Source organism: Zonotrichia leucophrys, chromosome 1 (genome assembly GCF_028769735.1).
Source record: "Zonotrichia leucophrys gambelii isolate GWCS_2022_RI chromosome 1, RI_Zleu_2.0, whole genome shotgun sequence".
Classification (NCBI taxonomy): domain Eukaryota; kingdom Metazoa; phylum Chordata; class Aves; order Passeriformes; family Passerellidae; genus Zonotrichia; species Zonotrichia leucophrys.
This window is the reverse complement of record NC_088169.1, coordinates 31,236,692-31,260,472: the sequence shown is the minus strand read 5'-3', so window position 1 is coordinate 31,260,472 and position 23,781 is coordinate 31,236,692. Positions and strand designations below refer to the sequence as shown.

General features: G+C 41.8%; 1 protein-coding gene across 3 annotated transcripts in view; it reads right to left on the bottom strand.

Moving 5' to 3' along the window:
* Window positions 1-8,309: 8,309 nt before the first annotated feature.
* Window positions 8,310-23,781, bottom strand: part of LONRF2 (LON peptidase N-terminal domain and ring finger 2) — a 33,903-nt gene continuing 18,431 nt past the window's right edge. For 2 of the 3 annotated variants that reach the window (XM_064710740.1, XM_064710752.1), the window contains exons 4-12: window positions 23,360-23,521; window positions 22,679-22,904; window positions 20,579-20,675; window positions 20,103-20,217; window positions 18,754-18,875; window positions 17,767-17,925; window positions 14,659-14,821; window positions 12,557-12,706; window positions 8,310-12,187 (exon numbers count right to left, since the gene is read on the bottom strand). In XM_064710740.1, the coding sequence (XP_064566810.1) occupies window positions 12,029-12,187; window positions 12,557-12,706; window positions 14,659-14,821; window positions 17,767-17,925; window positions 18,754-18,875; window positions 20,103-20,217; window positions 20,579-20,675; window positions 22,679-22,904; window positions 23,360-23,521 (1,353 nt within the window). In that variant the 3' untranslated portion in view covers window positions 8,310-12,028. The remainder of the gene's footprint in view (window positions 12,188-12,556; window positions 12,707-14,658; window positions 14,822-17,766; window positions 17,926-18,753; window positions 18,876-20,102; window positions 20,218-20,578; window positions 20,676-22,678; window positions 22,905-23,359; window positions 23,522-23,781) is intronic. The other variant, XR_010439854.1, reaches the window with a different exon arrangement.

Genomic DNA, 23,781 nt, shown 5'->3' with positions numbered 1-23,781 from the left:
CTCTTGATTGATATCTCTTGCCATTAATGCAGGTCTCTGGCCTTCAGATGTTTAATTACCTTCCTTTGAAGTGGTGCATGCTCATTCACAGCAATGCAATTGCCCTCCTGGCCAGTGTCTGAGACATGGGGCTCTCCTTGAAGCTGGGCACAGCATCCCTGTGATTCCTGGGCTAAAGTGCTCCACCAGCCCAGGCCAGCAGCAGGGTGCTGCAGCCCAGGCAAGACACGTTCGTGAGAGAAGCACCACCATGTCCCACAGCACAGCAAAAGGATAAAGAGAAACCCACAGCAGAGTGGGAAAGGGGGCAGGAGGGGTACAAAGGCAGGATCACCAGGTTCCTGCCTGGAAGCCTACAAAAATAAAAGCAATCCTGAATTAGTCACAAGTCCAGAGGCCAAACATGCTCTGGTCACACTTGGGCAGAGCAAGAGCCAGGCCCCTGCAGTGTACTGCAGGATTAGTCATGCTCTGAGGGAACAAGACAACACAGCAGATTAATACTAAAACAAGTCATTCCCAGGGCTCTCAGAACCATCCATCTCATTTTCTCAATATTTGTTTCTTCTGCTTGATCAATAATGTTTTAAAATGCAGATTTTTCCTTAGCAGGAACAGGAATTAAAATTAGTGTCTCTGTCCTCTGTGTGGCCACCACTTTTCACTAAAGCTACAAGAACTGAGGCTTCTCTCTCACTGGAAAATCTTGCTGAAATCACCAAGCAGCTTAACATTTTGTGGAGGGAAGGACTGCTGCTCCAGCCATAAGACCTTACAGAGTCCCACTGTTGTTGTCCCAGCTGGCAGCAGCACTTGGAGCCCTCCAGAAAGATGGGAAGGATTACTTCATGTTTTATGCGCTCTGGGTATATTTTAACCACAATAATGAGTAGTGGTTGCAACATAACACTGTCTCTGTCAGTGGTTGTCATGGCTCAGTCCCAGCAGTCTGCAGGGGCAGGATAATGTAATTACCTCCCAGTAGCTCCTGGGAGAGGTAGCTGGTTTCAGTCATCTTGCATTGGTGTGGCTGACAACAGAGGCACAACCTTGCACCCAGGAAGGGTTTTCTGTCTAAAAATTTAGCAAGAGAAATGAGGCATTAAGGAGGAGTCTCAGTGCCTCTTCCCAGAAGCAATCAGGAACCAAGTTTCTCTGAGCAGGATGTGTGAATGCAAACAGGTTCATAGGGTTCTTCCTAAGCTTCTTCTGAGAACATGCGGGGAACTCCTGGCTCCCAGGAGTAAAGATACTCATTTTCCAAAGTACAAATATTATACTAAAAACTCCCAGAGGGATGCAGGACATGTAAATGTGCCTAGGAAAAATACTTACATCTGTACAGCCCTGAAGGCATCAAGCTATTGTCAAGAACTCTCTTGACAAGACAAGGTTAGGGTGAGGGTGCAGCCCCTGGGCTGGCTCAGAGCAGCACAGGCAGCTGCATTTTAGCCTGAGCAGGAGCCAAGAGGTGAGTGGAGGTGAGAGGAGATAGAGTGACAAGTCACCTGGTGCTCCTGTCAGACGTTATGCAATGAGGGGAGTTGGGTAACCAGTGGTAACCAAAATAAAGGATTTGTGTGCATGTTGTATAACATGGCTCAACCCCAGACAGCAGTGAAGCACCACACAACCACTCACTGCCTTCTCCCTGGTGTGATAAGGGAGAGAATTGGGAGGGTATGAGGGGAAAAAATGCTGGGTTCAGATAAAGACAGTTCAACAGGTAAAGCAAAAGCCACACACATGAGCAAAGTGAAGGAAGGAATTCTTTCACCCCTTGCCACAGACAAGGTGTTCAGTCAGCTCTAGAAAAGCAGGGCCCCATCACACATAATGGTGACTTGGTAAGACAAATACCATCACTCTGAGCTTCCCCCTGTTCTCCTTCTCCCCCCAGCTTTATATCCTGAGTCCATAGGGTGTAGGGCATCCCTTTGGTGTGTTGGGGTCAGCTCTCCTGGCTGTGTCACCTTCCAGCCCCTTGTGCACCCCCAGCCTGTTCATTGGTGGGGTGGGGAGCAGAAAAGGCCTTGACTCTGTGTAGGCACAGCTCAGCAACTGTTGAAACATCTGTGTTGTCAACACTGTTTTCAGCCCAAATCCAAAACTCAGCCCCAAAGGAGCTACTGCAGAGAAAACCAACTCAATCCCAGCCAAAACCAGCACACCATAAGAACAGCTACACACAACTCCATGACCTCCTGCATCATCCTGGAGGGGCTGGAGTGAAGGAGTGCAGTGAGTCAGGCTGGGAAGTCAATGAGGTGTTTTAGCAAAAATACCCAAGTCCTGGCTTCTTTTCAGACTCCCTCTGCTCCCCTCTGTACCCTCGAGCTCCCTTGTATTCCAGTACAGGAAAGAGAACAGTAGACAGAAAAGGTCTAGGCAAAGAAGAACAGGAAAACTCGGCAAAGAACTGCTAGACTTAAAAGATTTCAGAAAGAAAGCATTTGGATGAACCATAGAATAATAGAATATTTTAGGTTGGAGATTACCCTTAAGGTCAACACATCTAACTCTTACCCCAGCACTGCCAAGTTCACCACTAAACCATGTCCCCAAGTTCCACATCTTGTGGAACATTGGGGTCTTTCAAATACCTCCAGGGATGGCAGCTCTACCACTTCCCTGAGCAGCCTGTTGCAATGCCTGACAACCTTTTGGTGAAGAACTTCTTCCTAATATAAACCTCCCTTGATGTAAAACTGAGGCTGTTTTCTCTTGCTTGTTACTTGTGAGAAGATGCCAACCCCACCTCACCACAAGTTCTTTTTGAGTAGCTGTAGAGAGAGAGTAGAGGAAGAGTAGAGCTGAAGAGGCTCCTCTGAGCCTCCCTTTCTCCAGGCTAAACAACACCAGCTCCCTCAGGACTATTCCCTTGATATTGCTGTGTCATTCAGGCTTATACCAGTGAAGGCTGACCTTGGGACATAACAGAAGGGATCTAAGTGGGAGACTAAGCCTGGACTCCCTGGTCAGGCAAAGCTCTAGCAGCACAGCAGAAGTAGGGGAAAAAAAGATCACCGGCTTGGAGGAACAATCCCTTTCCTTGTTCAGCTCCTGGTGCCCCCTAATTTCCTCTAGTGGAAGAAATAATTAGATGTTAAGGCCACCTGCCCATGGCTTTTTCCAAAAATCTGCCTTCACTGCCCATCCTCATCCACCTGAGCCCCCCCAAAGACCAAGTCCCTATTGTTTACCTCCAATCTGCCAATGCAAGAGCTAGGGAGTGCAAAGGGCAGCTAGTAATAGCCTGGTCCCAACTGAAAAGCAGTCCTTTACACACCCTCCAGTCAGCCTGTGAAGATCGTTGCCAAAAAAGTCTATGGGTTCAAAACAGTGCCATAAAAAATAAAGGTGTGAGATGTACTGAGGGCTCTGGAACACACAGACGTCACATCTGGCTTAGGAAGTCTCTTCAGTGCTAGAGGCTGTGAGATGAAGTACTAGCATTTCTCTGGGCTCCAGATAGTGTTACACTCTCTTCCTTCCCAGCTCCTCAAATTTGTCCAGTTCAGGAGCCTTTCCCAGCAGGTAGTTTGTGTGAAGCTGCACATTTTGGGTGGGAAAGAGAATTTCACACTGCGGCCACACACATCTCTTCCGTGCCAAGCAGTGCCTGTGCCAGAGAACAATCTCACACGCAGCTTATGAACAGAGCAGAGCCAAAACCATCCCTGCTTTCCCTGTATTCCCTTTTCCACCTGGAATGCACGGAGGCAAAGTGACAGTGCCATTGGTGCTCCTGCCCAGCTGGTTGGGACCTGCCTTGGCTCTGCCGGGCGGTGCATGAGGGACGTGAGCCCTGCTCCTGCTCCAGGAGCAGCTCCAGAGCAGGACGTGCTTGCAGCAAACCCACTCCCCACCCGGGGACAGATGACTCAAGCAAGAGCTCAGAAATATTCAACTCCTCTGTGCCAAGAGATTTTCCAGCACCAGACGCAGAAGGAACAGAGTGCTCAGCAAAAGGCAAACTACAATCAGCAGCTGTCTGTCTAAAGGGGAACACATATTGCTGCTAAAAAAAGGATGTAAACCCAGGCTGTCTTACAACTGGAAGAACATCAACCCTTACCGATGCTTTAGGACAAGTTCTCCAAGAGGAATTACCTTTTACTGCTCTCAACAATAAAATGAAAAAGCCTCTGCACTGCAGAATTAGCACGTACTGAAAATATTTGAAAATAACTGGCTAAAGCCAGCACTTAGGCAGAGTCAATTGCTGCAAAGTAAACAAGAAAATTACTTTCTTGAAAGCACCATCTGGTAAGGAGGCACCTCTGTGAAATGAGAAGCTCGTGATTCAGATAAAGAGTTCTGAACACAACCTTGTAACTGTCTACACAGCAACAAAACACTTCAGCGTGTGAAGAGTGGGAGGCACATTTTTTGTACAGTTCCTTTACTTAGAAAAGTGTGATCGATTTGGGCCTCTCTAAGCAAAACAAAACATACCAGAAATAACAGAAGCTCTGAGCCTAGACAAAACAATCCAAAATGAGGGAAAATGGAAGATCTTTATGCACAATTAATCTGAGGAATAGATACACTGTGTTACCAAGGTCACAATATTGCAGAATTATAGAAGGAATCTATTGTTTTTTATGAATACCATGATTATGCCACATTACTTGCTCAAAGTCAGAGCATCCCTCAAATTCTATATATAAATTTGGAAAATGAAATTTTTCCATGATGTGTAGAAAAATCAAATTGAGGGACTTGGGAGAAACATCTTGCCAGATTCTTTTAATTTTTCCCATTCAAGAATTTCTTGTACTTTCCAAGTGTCTGCTAGTATTCAATATTTAGAAAGAACATTAGACTACTTGGAAACTGGTCCAATTCTTATGGAGGTTTTACTCTGCCTGGGTGCAAATGAGCTTAATCTTCAGCTTTGTAAGTAAACCTGGTATGGGGACAGAGTCGATTCATAAGAATAGTGAGCAAGGGAGAATAAAAACTTACACTCGAGTAACTTCCTATCTTCCAAACAGTTTTTCCACTAGTACACACAAGGTTTGGGAACACTGCACCTTAAGCAAACCAGACTGGATATTTCAGCATTCACTTTTCCTCTGGAATTGACTCTGGTCCCACTGCAGGCTCAGTGCCTGAGGTTTGGATGTCCCCTCACGTGCCCTCCTGCCCTCCACTTGCAGTAGAGACCAGGGAAAGAAAGAACCAGGTGATTTCTGGTTCTGGGTAAGTAACTTCTGTTTTCTTTGAATATCTCTATTTGAATCTTGGTTTCCATTGGCAAATGAACTTTGGGTCTACAACATAAGGCTTTACAGATTTACTTTAAAAGTTGATCTGAGAGTGCTCCACATGAAGAAGCACCTCTTGATGTGCCTGTAGACAACAATGTCCTTTCTACAGTGTTTCTCTAAGTATGGGCAGGGCTCCAGGCAGATACATGAAGGTATCAGGAATGAAGTCATCCTTCAGCAATGCCCCAGGTGCAGCTTAGGCTCTAAGTGGCAGAAAGCAAATTTACCTTGACAGTTTTGGTACACCTCTTAATAGAAGAGCTGTTCTCTGTAACACACACCATCACTGATGCTTTAACTGGAACTATGAAAGACCTTCGTGGCAGGTTCAGATCTCCATGCAGCCTCATGGTGATAGATCTTCCCTGAACACAGAAGGAAATCACATTGGTGCTGGGTTCTTGCTAGGTGAACTTCCATTCAGGCAACTGATGATCTTCCTCCTTCTGCCCAAGCCAAATAATTTCAGATAAAAGAAAATAAAGCTGGCACAGAGCAGTTAGGTATTTTCTGATACCATGACTACTTAGCCACAGCAAGTCTGTGTTCTCTTGGCCAACAAGGGCAACCAGCCAGCACTGTGGGGTACCCCAGCCTCTAGCAGAACACACGAGGTACTCGCTCCAGGGCACGGCCGAGATTGAAGTTGGATAGCTCTCCACTTATGATGGACACTGTATTTCCTCCCCCCTTCTGCTAGATCTACACTGATTTAAGAAGTCCTGCAGTCTGAACCTGCTCTCTTACTATAACTTTGGCCAAAGAACTGACAACTGAAGCCACCAATCAGCAAAACCTTCCTGGGATTTTAGTTTATTTACTTTTTCTCTTTTTTCCCTTGAAAAGAAAGCCAGTGGGTCAGCAAGGGAAGAACAAGATGTTGTGATGAGAAGGGGCAGAGAATCACAGGCAAGATTCAGGATGATGGGTAGTGGGTCCCCTGAGGGCTTTGTGAGCTGAACTGAGAGTAGGAGGATTTTATGATGTTGTGAACAGGTTGATGGGCTGAGGGGGCTACAGAGAGGTGCCTCCCTTTGGCTTTTGCTATAGTAAAGACAGATTATGCTCTTGGTCACTTGCTGTATACCATTCTCAGCATGCCATCCTCAGATTTGCAAGGACACAGGCCTATAACTTTAAAAGTGCAGCTCTACCTTTGGAGCACACTGGGTAGAGAAAAGGGAACCAGAGCTGTTTCTGTAACTTTGTCTGTGGTAAGGTTAACTAGCCTGACCCCAACAAAAGCTTCTGTGTTCAAAATCCAGGTCCTCCCAGGAGCAAGGCTCCAATATGGCTGTTGCACAAAAAGAGCAGCAGATGTTTATGAGAAAAAAACGTAAGCAACATTTACAAGTGAAGACATTTCTTCCATGGATGCATGAAGTCCCAAATTTAGCAGACAAGGCAGAACCCCACATATGGCAGAACAGAGCTATAAAAGTTGTCAGCAAGTGATATTCATCTCAATTTAGAAACAACTTGTTCCTACCATGTAATGTAAATGCAATGGAAAACATGTTTGTCTTTCAGCTGCAAGTGTAGTAGGCACAGTCGTTAAAGGAACTGAGCGAAGTGCTGGCATGGATTCACTTTCTTTTTATTCTTTTTTGCACCTGATAGTATCAGATTTTCTCCTGATCCTTCTTATTCTATTATTCAATAGGTAACAGCTTCAAGCAAGTGCTTTTGGACAGAATTAAGCAGCATTATTTTTGGTTCCTGGTTTCATTACTGATGCAAGACAACAAACCACTAAGGTTTCCACACTCTAAGAATGGCATTGCTCAGGGAATCGGGCATAGTATGAGATGCTGCCTTTGCAGGGCTTGGTATCTATCTACTAGCAAAGGACATGCAGAATAAGAGGAAAAAAAGCTATTTACTAACTTCATGCAGTTACTTTACCTCTATTCTTCTCAAGTCTCAAGGAGCATGAGGATCTGGCTAATAAAAAGGAAACCTTGATAACCTCCTTTCTTCAGTGAAAGGAATGTTGTTTCAAAAAGCTGTTGTCCAGGGTATTGAAGCAACTCAAGCAGCATTTACAGACACTCCCACATACACTTGCAACCTAGAAGAGCAGTCCTGTAACTGATGTTTGTATGCTCAGACATTCAGTGCATACAGTCAATCCAACGCCAAAAGGAAAAAAAATCACGCTATAGTATTTACAAAAATGCCTCACAGCAGTTTTACTCCACAGCTTAGCTGGCAGGAAGATGTAACTCAGGAACGTGATGTGCTTTCCACAATCTGGCTTGGCGTTTGCCTTCACATAACTGTTTTAGAAGAGAATATCCTGAGTTGGAAGGAACCCACAAGGATCATCAAAGTTTTGCTGCTGCCAGTGTCCCAGCCCCTGATACACTGCTGCTAGCCATGTCCAGTTGCCTTGTTCTGGAACACTGCCTCACTTCACAGCCCCCTGAAGGTATTTTATTTCACTGGGCTTAAGACAATAAAGCATTTGTTGTTCTTTACTGTTACCATGTATTTTGGGACAGTCAGGTCATGCTTAGGGCTACAAAATAATCCAATAAGCTACAAAAGGAAGAGCCCAATTCATGATCACACCCCATCTTTGTCACAACCCACTCCTGAGGAAGCTGAAGGTTCACTTCCTCCATCCCAGCCCTTGCTGAGGGCTCAAGTCCTCCAATGCTCCTTCAAATCCACCCCTCATATTCCCACCCCAATGCCACAGTCTGCCCTGGGTGCCCAGCAAACCCTACTGTGCCACAACCCCTGCAGCCTCCCCAGTTCCTTGCACAGGGGCGGAAACAATTGCCACAGACTCATGAACCCCAACATCTAACCACTGCTTCTGGGATCCACCTGCTTCCTAAAGCCTCATCAGACCAACTGTCAGCCCTTGGGCTCCTCTCAGGAAAATCAAACTATCACCCCTCTTCTGACAGCAGCACATCAGTGGCTTGTTTCATTCAGACCGTGTTCATCTCGGCTCTAGGTCTCAGTCGTCACAGTGATAAAGCTTTCCCCATGAACTCACACTCACATAAATTCAACCTGGTTTATTCCAAATATCACATAAATTAAACACATTTCCCATGAATATTGCAAATACACATGAAATGAACACTGCAATTTTTAAAAAAAGTTTTGGCTTTGTTTATGCAACAAGAAGTGCCAAATGTGGTTAGAACATGAACTTCTCCTGTATTTACTAGATACAAAAAGGTGCAGATTAATAATTTATATTTATACATATGTACACACTCCATTTAATTTCTAGCTTTAAAACAGTAAAAAATGGTTTCAAGTTTATCTACATTAAACATACTCATTTACATCTGGTCAGAAGCCCCAGATAAGAGTTGATACAATCATTTCACAACTGCAAAATTAAGGCGCTACCAAAATACCAGTTCCACTAGTGTAAAATGTAACAGGAATAGAGTGTACAGCTTTCTATTTATCAATTTAAAAGTGGACTGGAGAAGAAGGAAAAAGGAGCAGTAAGAAACATGACAAGTTCTAAAGGTTAGAAGTACAAAGAGATCTCGATGACTATCAAATGAACATATTAAAATACAGTAGATAAAAGGCCTCAGTGGCAAACAATTAGTATGCTTCTGAAAGACAAAAAAAGGTTAAAATATATATATATATCATTTTGTAGCTTGAAATTTTACAGGTGAACAACAGGTGTAGAGGTAGAGGGATTTTTTTTTTTCTTTTTGGCCTCTTTACGATGTATAAAGAAGGGCCACATTCACCACAGTGAAAAGACTCATCATATATCCCAGCATCCTTGCTTGGACAGCAAGCAAGAAAAGTGTAATGAGCTAGAAAGGCAACAAATCCTGTCTATCTCTTCCAGGAGCTCAGCTCCAATGCTTCCACATGTACCTTGGCAACAAGTTACACCTAAGCACAGACTGGCTGTAACGTGGACATTTCCTCTAGAGAGCAACGAGACAGCTTTTCCCATGAGGTACTACTGGATGCTGCAGATATTATATGGCAGAGGTGATTTGGTAAAAATGAAACTGGTACTTCCCCTTAACAAGCAAGTACCACAGGGCAGTGGTGATTTTGTCTATTTATTAAAGCTTTGCTATTTGATCAGCATTCAATGTTTTGGAAGAAATGTCAGCTTTGGGCTGCTAATATTATTATTTGCATCCATACACAGACAATTCCTTTGTTGTTATCCTTCATCCAAAACATCAGCCACTGAAATATTCACAAACTGCTTTAAACCTTGACTAAAAAAAAATCCCTCTACAGTTCAGCTTTCTTTTCAGTAACAATCACTCTATTAACTATGCAGGCCTTCATGAACACAGTAATGTCATTTCCCATGTAGAATGTCTTTACACATTACAGAACAGCAGTAAACAACCTCTCATTTCATAGGGTTTTCTGTCAGAAGTACCTCAAAAGTAGATATCTTGAAAAAATCACTTTTGCAGAGAAGAATATTAACATTAACATTTACTGAGGCAAAGCCAAGAAGACACTAACTAGCACCTTGATAATTTTTTTTTCTTAAATGCACTCCTATCTGTAAAATTAAGCACATATAAGATCAGGGACCAGCAATATACAAATACCATCAGCATCCTCTTCCAGCTAAACTAGTAACACTCAAAACTAGGCCAGACACACAAACAAGCAAGATTAATGAGTCTTGGAGAAATCCACAGCATGGAAAGGAATGGGAAGAACAGGAAGCTAAACAGAAAGGATTGCAAGATCAAATACAGTCCATCTTCTGGTCCAAGAATTAGTTGGTGAAATCACCCTTCAGTAGCTCAGCTGACAGTCGGCTGAAGACCTACTGACTTCTGACATTTCCTCCCCACAAACACAACAATTCCTTATACTTCAGTGAATTCCTCTTCATCATCTTCAAATCCTGGAGGAAATGCATTCAACTTGAATTTTGAGTATTTTGGTGGTGGTAGCAGAACTTGCAGAAGGCTACTGTAGAGGTTATGACATCATTGGTTGTACATTATGCACTTCACAATTCAGAGAATACACTTACAAACCACTTAAATAGAAAAGGCGTGTTCAAGGTAGAGGCAGTTACAGTACATTCAGGGTATGTTACAGAAACCATTTGTGGTAGCCATTTGCTGAAAGGAAAAAAAACGGAATTTTTGTTTCCCAGACCACAGAGGTTATAACTACAATACCCAAAGAGAGCAGGTAATATATCCCAATCACTGCATTTTAATGCAGTTTTCTTCCAGAATTCATGTACAAAGTGGAAAAAAAAAGTTTAAATACCTCTTCATTGACAAATAAGGAGAAAAGAACTAAAAAAGAAACCAGGCACTTTGACCATTTAGGTAAGCAGCCATTTCTTCTTACCAGACTTCTGCACATGAACAAGTCTTTACATTGGTCTTGCTATGCTTGCAGCACATGGAGATTCAAGTCAACTTTTTTTCCCTGTTGGTAGTATCAGTTCTAGTTATACGAAACGATGCCAATTGAATTGGTAACACTGAGTTATTTCATTGGCAGTTGAGCATATGTTGATCATTTGACTGACAAGCGATCAATTTAACAGCTATCAAAGTTAGATATTAACAAAACAATACATAAAAAATAATCAAAGAGACAAATGAAATTTAACACCTGACTGAAGCTTGCATTGAGACGTGCCTTTATAGGTTCGGTTTGTGACTCCTTTCATGGTGTTACTGTGGGCTGATTTCCATCACATACAGCAACTGGTACTAAACTACAATACTTTCGGTTTGAAACACGTTCAGTAGAGACCACCCCAAGGTAACCGGAGATCAGCATGACATGCAGGAAGGAGGGAGATGGAAACCTCCCCACTTTTCATCCTCGCTGGTTCCACTGGCAGAGCAGGTGTTCAGAGTAAACTGCAGCATGCCTCCCTCGTACTTGGGGTGAAATCATTATTTCACAGCAGTGTTTATTATACTTTAGTGAGTGGCTAGGTTTGAATTTAGCAGTAAGACTGGCTAGCATTACTTTGGGTTTTCTCTTTAAAGAAACCTAAGTATGTATTTCCAAACATTTTGTATATACTTATTCTGCTACAACATGTAAATCACAAAGGAGGGATTACCTAAGGCTACCAAATAGTGTGCTTATTCAGTAGCTATTATTCTTTCAGATAAACATCCTCAGATGCCTTGACTACAAATGGCTTCACCTGTTTTTTCCCCTCAAACTGTTATTTGCTGAAGAGAGAGAGAGGGAGAGTGGGAGATGTGGGTGTATGACAGACTGCTTTCCAATTCACTAACAGAGAGTACTGTTGGTTATAGTCCTCGTGCATACTTCTGCTGGGCAGCGTAACTCCTCTTCTGTTCCCTACCTTCAAGAAAGTCTAGGAAACACCTCTTCAATCCACTGTCCAGTTTCCTCTTCCTACTGAGTGAAAATTCAGATCACATGCAGGCCAATGGCACTACTCTAGTACTTAACTCTCTTGGCTAGAAACATCAATTCTATCAAAGTACTTTGAAGCAAATATCCACATCCATCAGCTACATTCTAAATGTAGCACAGCTCTGCAGAGGCTCCATTTTCACCAGGACAACAGGAGAGTGTGCAAGGTTTGGTGACTACCCAGGTAAAAAAACCGATGCAATCGATGGATGCAGGACGCAGTCAGAAAGGGCTGTTCCTTCTTGAAAGAATCTTTAAAAAATACAAAAAACAACCCCTCCCCTTTTGCCCTCCCCCAGAACAACCTGTCATGAGATGTTTTTGGTGCCCACTCACAACACAAGTCCATGTTATCTGGGTCTTTTGCGAGTCACAAATATCAGTACACGCCGGATGGCGATGAGACGATCCTTCAGGGAGGTCATAGCCAGTATAGCCAGCTGAGCTCTGTTTTCCAGAGGCAACACTGCCAAGAGCCACCAGTACCAGGCAGGACCACTGGGGTTGCTCTGCAAAAGGATGGAAAAACATGCAGTTACATATTCACCAGCCCAGCCCCATGAAGAACATCACCCTCCTTCTCACCTTCTATTTGAAAAGAAAGTCACCACAAAACAAGGAAGAAGTGAAAACTTATTTGCAGGTGTTCTCTTTCTTATACCCCATTTCTCTACCTTATACACCATTAAGATTTATCTCTTCAGCTACCAAATTACACAGGTATATTGTTTACCATGCTTCATGCCAACAGACCAAAATTGGGTAAATAAGAGTCTAGAATAAAGAGTCTATAAACCACAGCAACAATCTGTCAGAAAACAGCCTAGTGTTAAAATTCTGTGTAGAATAAGGCTGCATAAGTAGGCAGGTTTTATTACCTGTGGCTCTGGTTCTTTTCCTGGCATAGATCCAAAATGATTGAGAATTTGCACTTTCATATTGTCTTTAAGTGAAGTGAACCAGGCAACAGCTTGATCATAGACTGAATCATGAAGGCGGACGAGTTCTTCATATTCTGGTCCTTCAACCTTGTTGTTAAAAGAAGGGAGATGGAACAAAACAGGTTTGATACCATGGAGTCCATATGCTTCCCCAGAAGCAAACGAAGCAAAATAATGCAGTGACTACAGCTGTTTAAATGTCCTTATGTAAACCAACTGTGCCTAAGTCTCAGATTTCAAACCTGTGATGATGGAGGCTTTTTACCCTCCCCTAGGTGTTCTGAATTGATATTTCTTGGAACAGTAACTGCCTCACTAGTATCCATTCCTAAATGCTGGCATAATAGAAGAATATGCTCTCTAGCCCTGGGACATATTTATAATCTCAAACCCACAGCCTCGAGTCCCTGTCACAGAATGACCTCTGGACAGTGGTATGTCATCTGGCAAAACAAAACAAACACTACTGCCACCGAGCACAGAGACGGGGGGCTACAGCACTTCAGAGACCAGCACTATTTTATAGAAGTGGTAAGGCCATGGTAGGACAGCCAAGGAGAAGGAGGAGAGTAGACACCCGAGCAGGCAGGAAGCAGGGAAAGTGATGCTTTCCCAATACCAGAAACAGTCATGAAGAAACACCCTCATTGAAGCAGAGTGTTTTAGTTGCACAGGCCTACTATTAGCTATTAGGGAAAAAAAAAAAGCATAAGCAAAAACCACTACAAATTGGTGATTTGTGGGGTTTTTTGGGGGTTTTGATTCTGGATTTTTTGGGGGTTTTTTTCCCCCTTTAACATGTGCACATCACATAGGTGATTTCATTTATGCTACCCACTCAGGTACACATCTGATCCACCTGCTCTAGGTGCTCTTCACAATCAAGGAGAAGCAGTTCTAGAGAACAATTAATCTCATCTTAAGATAAGTATCTCAGAGCATATCAAACAGGTAGCTTTGAACTGAGATTTTTGACCATCAGACATATGGATGTAGGGCACTGAACAGACACCAGTCTCCACTGTGAGACAAGGTGAATCTCACTCTAATTATGAAGAGGTGGATCTCTGGCACCTTCTATGAACAATGCCTGCATACCTGAGTTCCACTACTCTTCACTAGGGACTTAAACAGAGCACAACCCTCACTCTGAACAGATTGCCTATTCCAGCCTTTCACAGGCAGAGGCACCTCCATGAGCTCAACCTTTCATGCCCTGGCAAACAACAGTATCACCCTACACAGGTTAAACAGCACTGCTAAGGCTTTACAGACTTTCACTTCAACTGTGAGAATACTCTAGAGCTGTATGACAGAACTGACTTCATCAATCAGCAGGAGATTACTGCTAAGCTCCATGTTAACAACTACCAAGGTATTATAGACACAGCCTAAAGATGATCCAGAAAGCATGGCCAAAAATTCAACTTTTGGTCAACACCTATTACAAACACCTGCCTTGATGCAGCTTTGCTAAGAGGACTTGCTTTTAAAATCTACTTCCCTCTCTGCATTTCTCTGTTCTCAGTCAGCTCTAATGGATGCTCATACAGGGCATGGTTAACTACGTGTCCCTAAGAACTCATTTTAAGAGTAGACTCCCACATTTACCTGAGGACCTGTTCTGTAAATGAGAACTTGGAGGACATATGAAGTGTGCCAACTGTCTGTTCAGTGCAAAAGAACACTCAGTTCTCTACCAACAGGAGCATGTGCTTTTAGAAGGCTTTAAATTCTGTACCAGTTTTAAAATGTTACTTTGACCTCACCTACACACCATGACCTCAGCATCCTAGAAGCTACTTTGAGATCCATGAAAAGAGTGTAACACTTTAAGCAGAGATAATTATAAGGGAAGAAAGGAAGAAAGGGAAAGAAGATACAAAGTTTGTTCCATGGTTTTTAAAACAGAGCTTTAGTGAATTTGTAATGATATTGGCTTAAAAATAATGCACAGCTAGCTTGAAATGCAACAAGGAAAGGCTATTTAAGTGAATCCAGCAATACATGGGTATGAATAACTTTGCACCATAGATCACCTTTTTATCTTCAAGATACTCGATGTTTGCTGTGTTATATCCATCTCGCTGGCCATGGCTTAAGACCCTAAAACGACGGACACCAACTGTATCAACAACTGAGCGTCCATCAGGAAAAAACTTTACGTCCCTGATCTCTAATATACAGCCATGATCTGCAAATCTGAAATGACAGAAGGGCATAAAAGTGGAAGTCATCAACAAGTGTTTACAGACATCAGGACAAATACTGGGCCTAATTCACCATTTCTTAGTTGAAAGAGGATTCTGCTTTGGTGACAATACATTTCTGCTTATTCACATAAGCCACACAACCCCCACCCCTTCTGCCTTCCCTCAGAGGACCTGGGCAGCAGCATTTGCAGGGCAGGTTTATGGGGTGGGAGGGTTGGAAAAGGACAGGAAACTAAATGAAGCATGTTTCATGCTGGGAGTTGCCAGCTGCTGGTGGCAAATTCATCTGGTTTGCAAAGAAAACAAGATGGGTAAAGATACCGTAAGGAAAGTACAGAAAGTGAGGAACAAATGCATGGCTGTGAGGGCTAACCCCCTACTCCAAGGTGAAAGCAGAAGACTGCAGGCTTTAGAAGAAAAAAGTTTTCCATATAACAAGTCTTTTCTTGCATCTGTTTCCTTTAAAAAAAAAAGTCAAATCAAACTCAAAATATCCTCTTCAAAAAACACTTTTATACCCACTATATTGAAAGTCGTAGTGCGTTTTAATCACACCCTGGAAACAGGCACGAAATTAACTTTTACTTTACCAAGCTTACCTAACTCTACCTTTGTGGTGCAGTGATTTCACTAGAGAGGCTGATTGCACAATGACTCTTCACCATACATTTGCAGGTCTACAACTCAGCCTACTGTTAAGCAGGAGAAAGCACTGTATCTAATCTCAATCTCAAGACACCAAACTCCACAGGGTCTGATAAATTCTTTATCATGGAAATGGCTTGTTTTACTAGGGCTTGGTCATTTCTTACAATGGAGTGATGAAGAAATGACTCCTGTTTCTGCTCTACCAGAAATTATGGGTTTGGGAGGGGTGGGGAACAACTGTTCTCTCCCAGCCAGTGTACAGGAAAAAATCAGGAAGAGCAGGAGGAGCAGAGCTGCACACAGCTAAGTCCTGGTACTCTACCAACAGGACTGATTAATAAAAGCAAGTCTGTTAGTTTGTTATAGCAATATTACACTATACACTATTTAAACAGCTACATAACTATTGTTTTCAATTAACGATTTTAGTAACATTCATACTGGATTTTGAAATTAATACAGAAGTGATGATTTTGTCTTTTTTGTCCTTAGAGGGTTTACTTTTGGGTAGACAAGGACCTGAATCAGAGAGACAAGAAAGCACCTGGAGACAGGCATAAAATGTGCTGACAACATTAAGAGCTTATATTCTTTTACCAATTATAAGTTAAAATGGAGACGTAAACCAGAGGAAGGTAATGAACTAAACATGCACTGTCACTGTGTTTTTAAAGGGAGGTATGTATCCATGTCTCAGCAGAGGCAAAACAAGTTTCCCTGCTTCTTGTATTCCCAAGTTGATTTCGCAATTTTGAATAAACAGAAGAACTTCTTTACTTGTGTAAGAAGCTGGAACAGCCTTGGCAGGTGTCTGCAGATTAAGGTTTCCTGCACTTCAGCTGTTTATTTAAGTCATCATGTTCAAAAAGTTTCATTATTTCAGTAACTCAAACCAGACATGACTTAGAAATCTAACCATACTGCTAATTTTAAAATACCCTTCATGATGCTATTTAAGAAACCAATTATTGTGTTTTGGGGATTGTAATGCCATGGCTCTCTGTATTACTGTACCTGATTCCAAATAAATTTGGTTCTTCCACAAGCCTGCAGGGATGTTAAGGAGAGTTATCACCAAAGTCCTAGGGTAATTCTGTCTTCACTCTCTCAAGTATTCGCTTTCAGAAAATTGGTAATAGACCTGAAAGGGCCTGTGGAACATCAACTGCTGTTGGAGTCTGAACTCCACTGAGTGCAGTACTGACAGCATGCCAAATGGCATTGCAGCACAGCCACAGCTGACTGGAAGCTGCAGCATCTCCTGTACTCTTACAGCTACCTTACTGTCCAGTCTGGGAGAAAAATAAAATTTCTCTCCCCCCAAGAAGCATGGAGTGGACAAGGAAAGGCTGCCAAGCCTCAGTAATGACTGACCCCTTCTCAGCTCCGGTGATGATCACATACAAAAATGCTGTTCCTGAGGATGCCTGCCTGTCTGATGTGTTCTTAAAAATTCCCATGTTCATCATCCATTCTACAGCCTGCTAATGCAGCTTCTGAAGTCAGCAACTATTGCATCTCATAAGGCAAACCTCTCAAGATCACCTCATGCTTCTCCCATGAGCATGGTCTCAAAACCCCATTATCAATAAACACTTAAACTTGAAGGCTTTAGTAGAATCAGAGGATAGCTTTGTGTTGTAAGGGACCTTTAATCTAGTCAGCCTCTGCATAGGGAGCTGGAAACACATCAGTGTCAGAATTCACAGAAATGAATGAAAGGTATGATCATATAGAAAGACAATGTAACCCACTCATGGCAGATAGTTTAGACATTGCAACACAGCAGTAAAGACAAACATTCAAATTCAACATCCAGCTGCAAAACAGACTTCTCAGCCAAGCGTATACTTTGTCTCATTAAAATGATACCACTCTTTCAGGAAAGCTATGGGAGGTCTGAATGTTTTGTGTTATTTTTGTTTTGTTTCTTTTTAAACTGAGTAGACAGAGGGGGAACCTTACCCAGACAGTCAGTTTTCACTGGAACAAACAGGCCAGCAAACTTTCCAAACACGCAGCCAATTAAATGCTATTTTTGGAGCCTGTAGTAACAGGATGAGTTGCATTCTTGCTATTAACCAACAGGGGAGTAATAAAATTACTTCTTTGTGTAAAAAGGAATGTTGAAAGTTCAAAACTAAGAAGTAAGCAACTTTAGTATTGGTTCATACAGGACTGGAAGGAACCACAGTGGTTTGGGGAGACAAGTATACTGTGCTGCAGTATTCCATTAGCTCACAGCTGCCTCTGCAACAACAGGACATTCTCAGCTCATCTCCTTACCCTTTTAATTCATCAGCTAAGCACATGCCAAACTGCTTGGTACCAGTTTCCATGCATCTTCTTATCATTAGGCGATAGCGAGGTTCAAAGACATGGAGTGGACAAGGGATGGTAGGAAAGGCCATGGTGCATACGAAGATGGGAACATCTTTATTCAAACTGTAAGAAAATTTTTAAAAAAAAAATCACCTTTTTTTCTGGGTGCTGCTATATTCAGAATATATCCTTAATAGAAGACAAATGGCTTCCTCAGACTCAATCTTTCTAAATGCCTATCTCTTTGAGGTTTGCCATTTTCACAAGACAAACAATATTTCAGGACTCTTTTCCTTAGTACATTAAGTAAACAATCCCTCTAACCTACTTCCATAAAGGAAAAAAGTCAAGAAATAGCCAATTTCCCACAAACATGCACAGTGATACATCTTATATACATGGCAAGATTTTGGTGACAACTTTTCAGAGTAATAAAGTACTTAAGACCCAGCCATGTTCAAAGCAAGATGGCAGAGAATCCCCAGAATCAGTAAACCCCTTTGATTTAAAAGCAATTAATCTACTTAATTTTTTTCAGGATTAATTGCATGTTTTGTTTTACTTTTTAGCTGAGTTATAGCACAACATTCGCAAGTCACTGACAAAACTGCATCCTTGAACTTTTCCTGACCTGAAGGATAACCCATTGATAATTTAAATTCTACTCCCAGAAAACCCCCACTGTAACTTCTAAAGCTATTATGTTGTTTCATAGGAAAAAGCAATTATCTTTATTTTAAGAATTTTGTTTTGCCTCTCCACCATCCAAGAACATTGTTACTTGTTTATCTGCAACATACACGTTAAAAATACAAAACATCTGGCAGGTTCATTTACAAATTCCTTCCTTTGGTGCATTTTCATAAGCAAATTAATCTTCTCCGGTAATTTAGACTTAAGAAGAATTTAGAATTTTTTGTAACAGCTGTCAGTAATATAAAGAGAGCCTACTTTGACAATTCCTTCATTTCTTCATCATAAACTTTCTTCCTTTCAGATAATTCCTCTGGCAAGTAACGGACTATCAGTTCTTCTGTAAGGACGGTCTTCTTGTAAGTTCTGCTTGCCAGAAACTACAAGGAACAGTCATCTCTTAAGTCTGGTAACAAGAAAACAAGTAACATCTCTTCCTCCCAGCCCATTTTTCCCTGAGGCCCAAGTGCACATTAGTTAGGACTGTACAGACTCCTTACCCTTTTAAGCTTCCAGGCACCAAAGCTTCCACTTCAGCCTATATGGTTCACCCCACTGTCCTTTTAACCCCATCCCCTTTTTTGGCAAAGCTGTACTAGCAGGAAGAAAAGGCAGTCCATCCTCACTTTTGCAAAGATACATGCATCTTTTTCATCTACAGCTGTCAGCTTACTGGCAAGAAGCACTATGTATGGGATACCTTATGTCTGCTGCTGGCAAGTGTTGATCAAGGACCAACCATTCCTCATATACCACAGTTGCCACTCAAACAGGAAATTTGGTATGAACACAGCTATGGAGGGGTTCCCCAGGCATGAGCCTGATGTGATACTGGAAGCCTCCACTTCCCTAAGAGCCAGCTAAACCACCTGTATTCCAATGAATGCCAAATACATCCTTGAGTAAATGAGGTCTGTACACAGCTTGATGTTGTCAGTACTGTCTTGTTCTGCTTTCAAGGAATCATAGAAGTTTGGGTTGGAAAGGTTCTTTAAATGTCATCTAGTCCAACCCCTTCAGTGAGCAGGGACATTTTCAAATGGATCAGATTGCTCAGAGCCCCCCATCCAACATGACCTGTAATGTTTCCAGTGATGGAGAATCTGCCAACTCCGTGGGCAACCTCTTCCAGCTTTTCATCACCCTCATGGTAAAAAATTTCTTACTTACATCTAATATCTTTAAATCAACTCTCTTTCACTTTAAAAGCATTGCCCCTTTACTAAAATGCCTGTCCCTATCTTTTTACAAACCCCCTTGAAGTACTGTAAGGCCAAGAGCAGGTCTTCCCAGAGCCTTCTCCTCACCAGGCTGAACAACCACAACTCTCAGCCTTTCTTCACAGGAGAGGTGCTCCAGCCCCAGACTACATTCATGGCCCTTCTCTGGACTTGCTGTACCCCTGTGCTGGGGACCCAGAGCTGGGTGCAACATTCCAGGTGGGTCTCACCAGAGAGGAGTAGAGGGACAGAATCCTGCCCCCCACCCTGCTGGCCACACTGCTTTGGATGCAGCTCACAAGCAGAGCAGAGAAAATCTCCACATAGAAGTTTTCAGAAGAACACAAGTTTGTGCAGTTTTGTTAGTTGGGGCGAGGACATACTTACTTCTGACAGCTTTTCCTTGCAGAGTGGGCAGAGTGGATTATGGTCAAGGCAACGCTCAAGGCATTTGAGGCAAAAGGTGTGTCCACAGGGTGTGGTAACAGGTTCGTAGAACAACCTTAACATGAAAACATAGAGCAGAAAAGCTAAGCTGGAAACAAAAACAACTCCCAATGTGTGGAGAGGAAAGAGTCCTAACTCTTTCTTTCTTTTCTGCTATTGTATAAAGCACAGGTGACAGGCATTACCCAAGGATAAAAAAAGAGGTTTTCCTTTTCACAAGTGGTAAACAATGGAGAACTGCACACATAATGGAGAAAACCACATCTGTGAAGATTCACCAGATGTAAGGTTCAGCAAAAAGGAACAGAATAATGACTTAGACATTCTCTGGCAGGTTTCTCTTCTTACACCATGGTAACTTTTTTCAGAAGCTAGAGAGGCTTTGTTATGTTAATGCCAGGTCAACACAGTCATACCTCATGCAGAGGGAACACTCAAAGTCTGACGCATCCACCAGAGTTGTCGGTATTTCACCTGAAGTGTCAGTGGTGTTTTCGGGTAAAACATCTCCATCTAAGTAGTCAAGAAGATTATTATAGTAAAGATGTAAGCATTAATGCATTTTCCAATGTTCTTTGCACTGTTAAATTTTATATAAAAAACCTGATTTTTGCCTTTTCTTTTCTGAAGTTTTGTTTCTAACAAACATACCTCCTCATCTAAGTTTTAGATTTTTTGGCAGGAGATCTTTTGGAGAGCAGAGGATGACGTCTGTGGCCAGAGAATACACTTTAGAGCTGAATATCCATTATTTGCTCCTCCAAAAATGATTGTTTTGTGGGTTTTTCTAAGCTAGTTTTTAAAATATTCTGCTATTGCTTTCCCATCACCACCCCCACATCAGCCAGGCCAGATGTTTTTAAGTACATTAAGTCCAGAATTTAATTTGTTTACACACAGTCAAAATATTTCATCACTGTTTATTATAGATTTCTCAGCAGGGGTAATTTTTCTTACAAATATAAAAAGGCTTAGATTTTTCTAGACTAGGCTGTTCTAGAAATCCCAAATTTCAGACAGCTTAAAAGTTAAAAGGACTACTAGAGCTGCATTAGCTAACACAGCTTTTACTAGCTCAACAATCTGCAAACAGAGAGGCAAAACACTTCACTTAAAATTCTACACAGACTGATTTTTGGGGGTGGTTTATACCTCTGGGTTAAACTAACTTTACGGGTATGCACTTCAAACTTCACAGCAGCATTATTTAGGTTCAAAAGTTATCAGCTCCAGATTCTGTTGACATTTAAACAAGCAAATCCTGGAACTTCTTTTACAATCTGCATCTTTGTGATGAGTTGCAAGAGAGCCATGACTGCTGCCTCCACATGTTTTTTATTAACCCAATTCTTAATCATTTAAAAGCTCTGCTTTTTATGTGAAGTTAAAATACTAGGATGCTTTGTTAAAGAGTAACTTATGCTCAGCATCTGGTTTATCTCCAGCACAGACAGGATAGGTGGCGTGTGGCCTACAAAGAAAAACAGTGCTATCTTTAACCTACATCTCACATGTTAGCATTTAGTAATTGCAAGAACCTGGCTGAGTTAATTCTGCAAATAGTAACATGGCACTGGGACCTAGAACACACCAGAAATTAGTGCTTATGGGTAAAACATGATCTCTGGCCTTCCCTGTGAAGATACAGGTGGGTCAGATTTCACAATCTGTTTACTAAGTCTGCAGTTCACAGGCAAGTACAGGTTTTTTCCTCCATAATAACATGATCAGAAACTGGCCAAATATATATATATATATATATATTTATCTTTTGTAGAGGTCAAAGACAGACAGCTGTACTTGAAAACATTGTAACATTTTCAGGCACAAATCAAACTCCTGGAAGTGTGGATTTTGGGTTTTTTCATAAAGGGAAAAAATTCACGCCAGCACAGCAACATTTTCAAAGTCTATGTTAACCAATTATTACACTACTCAGTAAAGTATTGCCTTCAGCATTTTTAGCCCTGAGTATTAAAGCCACTCTGGAGGTCTTTGTTAGAAGCTTGAGAAGCATACAAATTGTAAGCACAGCTATCAAGTAACAGAAAACTGGGCGGTGGGGGCTTATTACTCTTGAAAAGGCTTCTTTGTTTGCTTGGAAAATTTAATTTAAAGTTGCATGTGACCGTTTCTACTGCCAGTTAAAGATTAGTTTCTGGGCTTACTTAATCTTTCAATCATATAGAAAGACAATGAAGTTCAGCTATAGCTGAGACCTAGAAAATGGAAATGGCACTACCAACAAGAAGATTTAGTGCAAATGGATTACCCACACATTACATTGGAAATGGCCCATCTGAGAATGAAAAATACAGTTTTCAGTCAGTGAACTTAAACTGCTCTGGAATAGGGTAAATAGGTTAGAGCAGAAACAGACCCACCAGAGAACAAAATATTACCCCAATTCCTGTAGGGAATGTTTTATTGACCCCTATGAAAAAGGGAAGAGTAAAAAAGTTTACAGTTTTTCAGTATATGCAAGAGAAATCACTTTTCTAAGCCATAACACAAACCTTTTTTAAGAATCTTACTGGGGACATCCAAACTCTGCAAATCCCTCATATCATTGGACAGCTTTCTTTTTAAGCCAACTCCAGGTAAACTGGAGAGAATAGCTCCCAAAGACTTCTGGTTGTCATCAAAGTAGAGATCCAGAACATGATGGGTAACAGAAGAATCAGTGCTTCTGAATACATCAGATTCTTGGGACGGGGTTTTTGTTAACCTGAACATAGTGTCCTAGAAAAATAAGAAGTTATATACAGCATGAGACAATTTTGGTTTTTATCTATTAGTTTTATCAGCAATAGATCATTTTTCCCACAAGGAGCCTAGCAATGGAGAAAGGTCTGTATCAAAGGTACTTCCCAATTGCATGAAGTAGGGCCATGTCTCTCCCTACAGCTCCTGTCTCTAGAAATTATGTTCCTGTCATACTAGTATCTTCAGTAGAAAAAACCACTAACACAACTGACCCCCACATGAAGGCATCACATGGTTTTCTGAAGAAAAAGGTTCACTCTCTTAATTTTCTGAGGAAGTACATCCCAATAAGAGATCCAACAGCAATGGAGAGAACAGGCTTACCATGAAAGTAAGTGCCTACTCAGGTGCAGACAAAGACAATGGCACACAGATCAGAAAGACCCATATATTATTTTTGGTATTTTTATGTTTAACACTTTTTGCTTTACCTTTGAGGACCCAGCAACAGAGTTATCTTCCACAGCTGACTGTGTGTTTATGCTACTCAGAAATGCAGGTTTCAATCTTGTATGGGATGTTCGACTAGAGAAAGGTGCTGTTAGACTATCATGCACATTTTCAAAGGCTGGGAAAAACATCTCACACATTATCTAGTCAATTAGAGAGAAAAAAAAAGAAAAGGTAATAATTACAACATAGATATTTATGTTTATGTGAACACAGACGCACAAACTTCACAGTTTCTAGCTTGCAACATCCAAGACATCCTGCACTCCCCAATGCCCAGGGGAAACCTGGATGGCAGCACCCACCACAACCACAGTCACATTCCAAGGTGCTCTTCTGGTGCCCATCTCCCTTACCAAAGGATCCTGCTCCCCAATAGCAACAAGGGCAGCAGTTTGTTGCA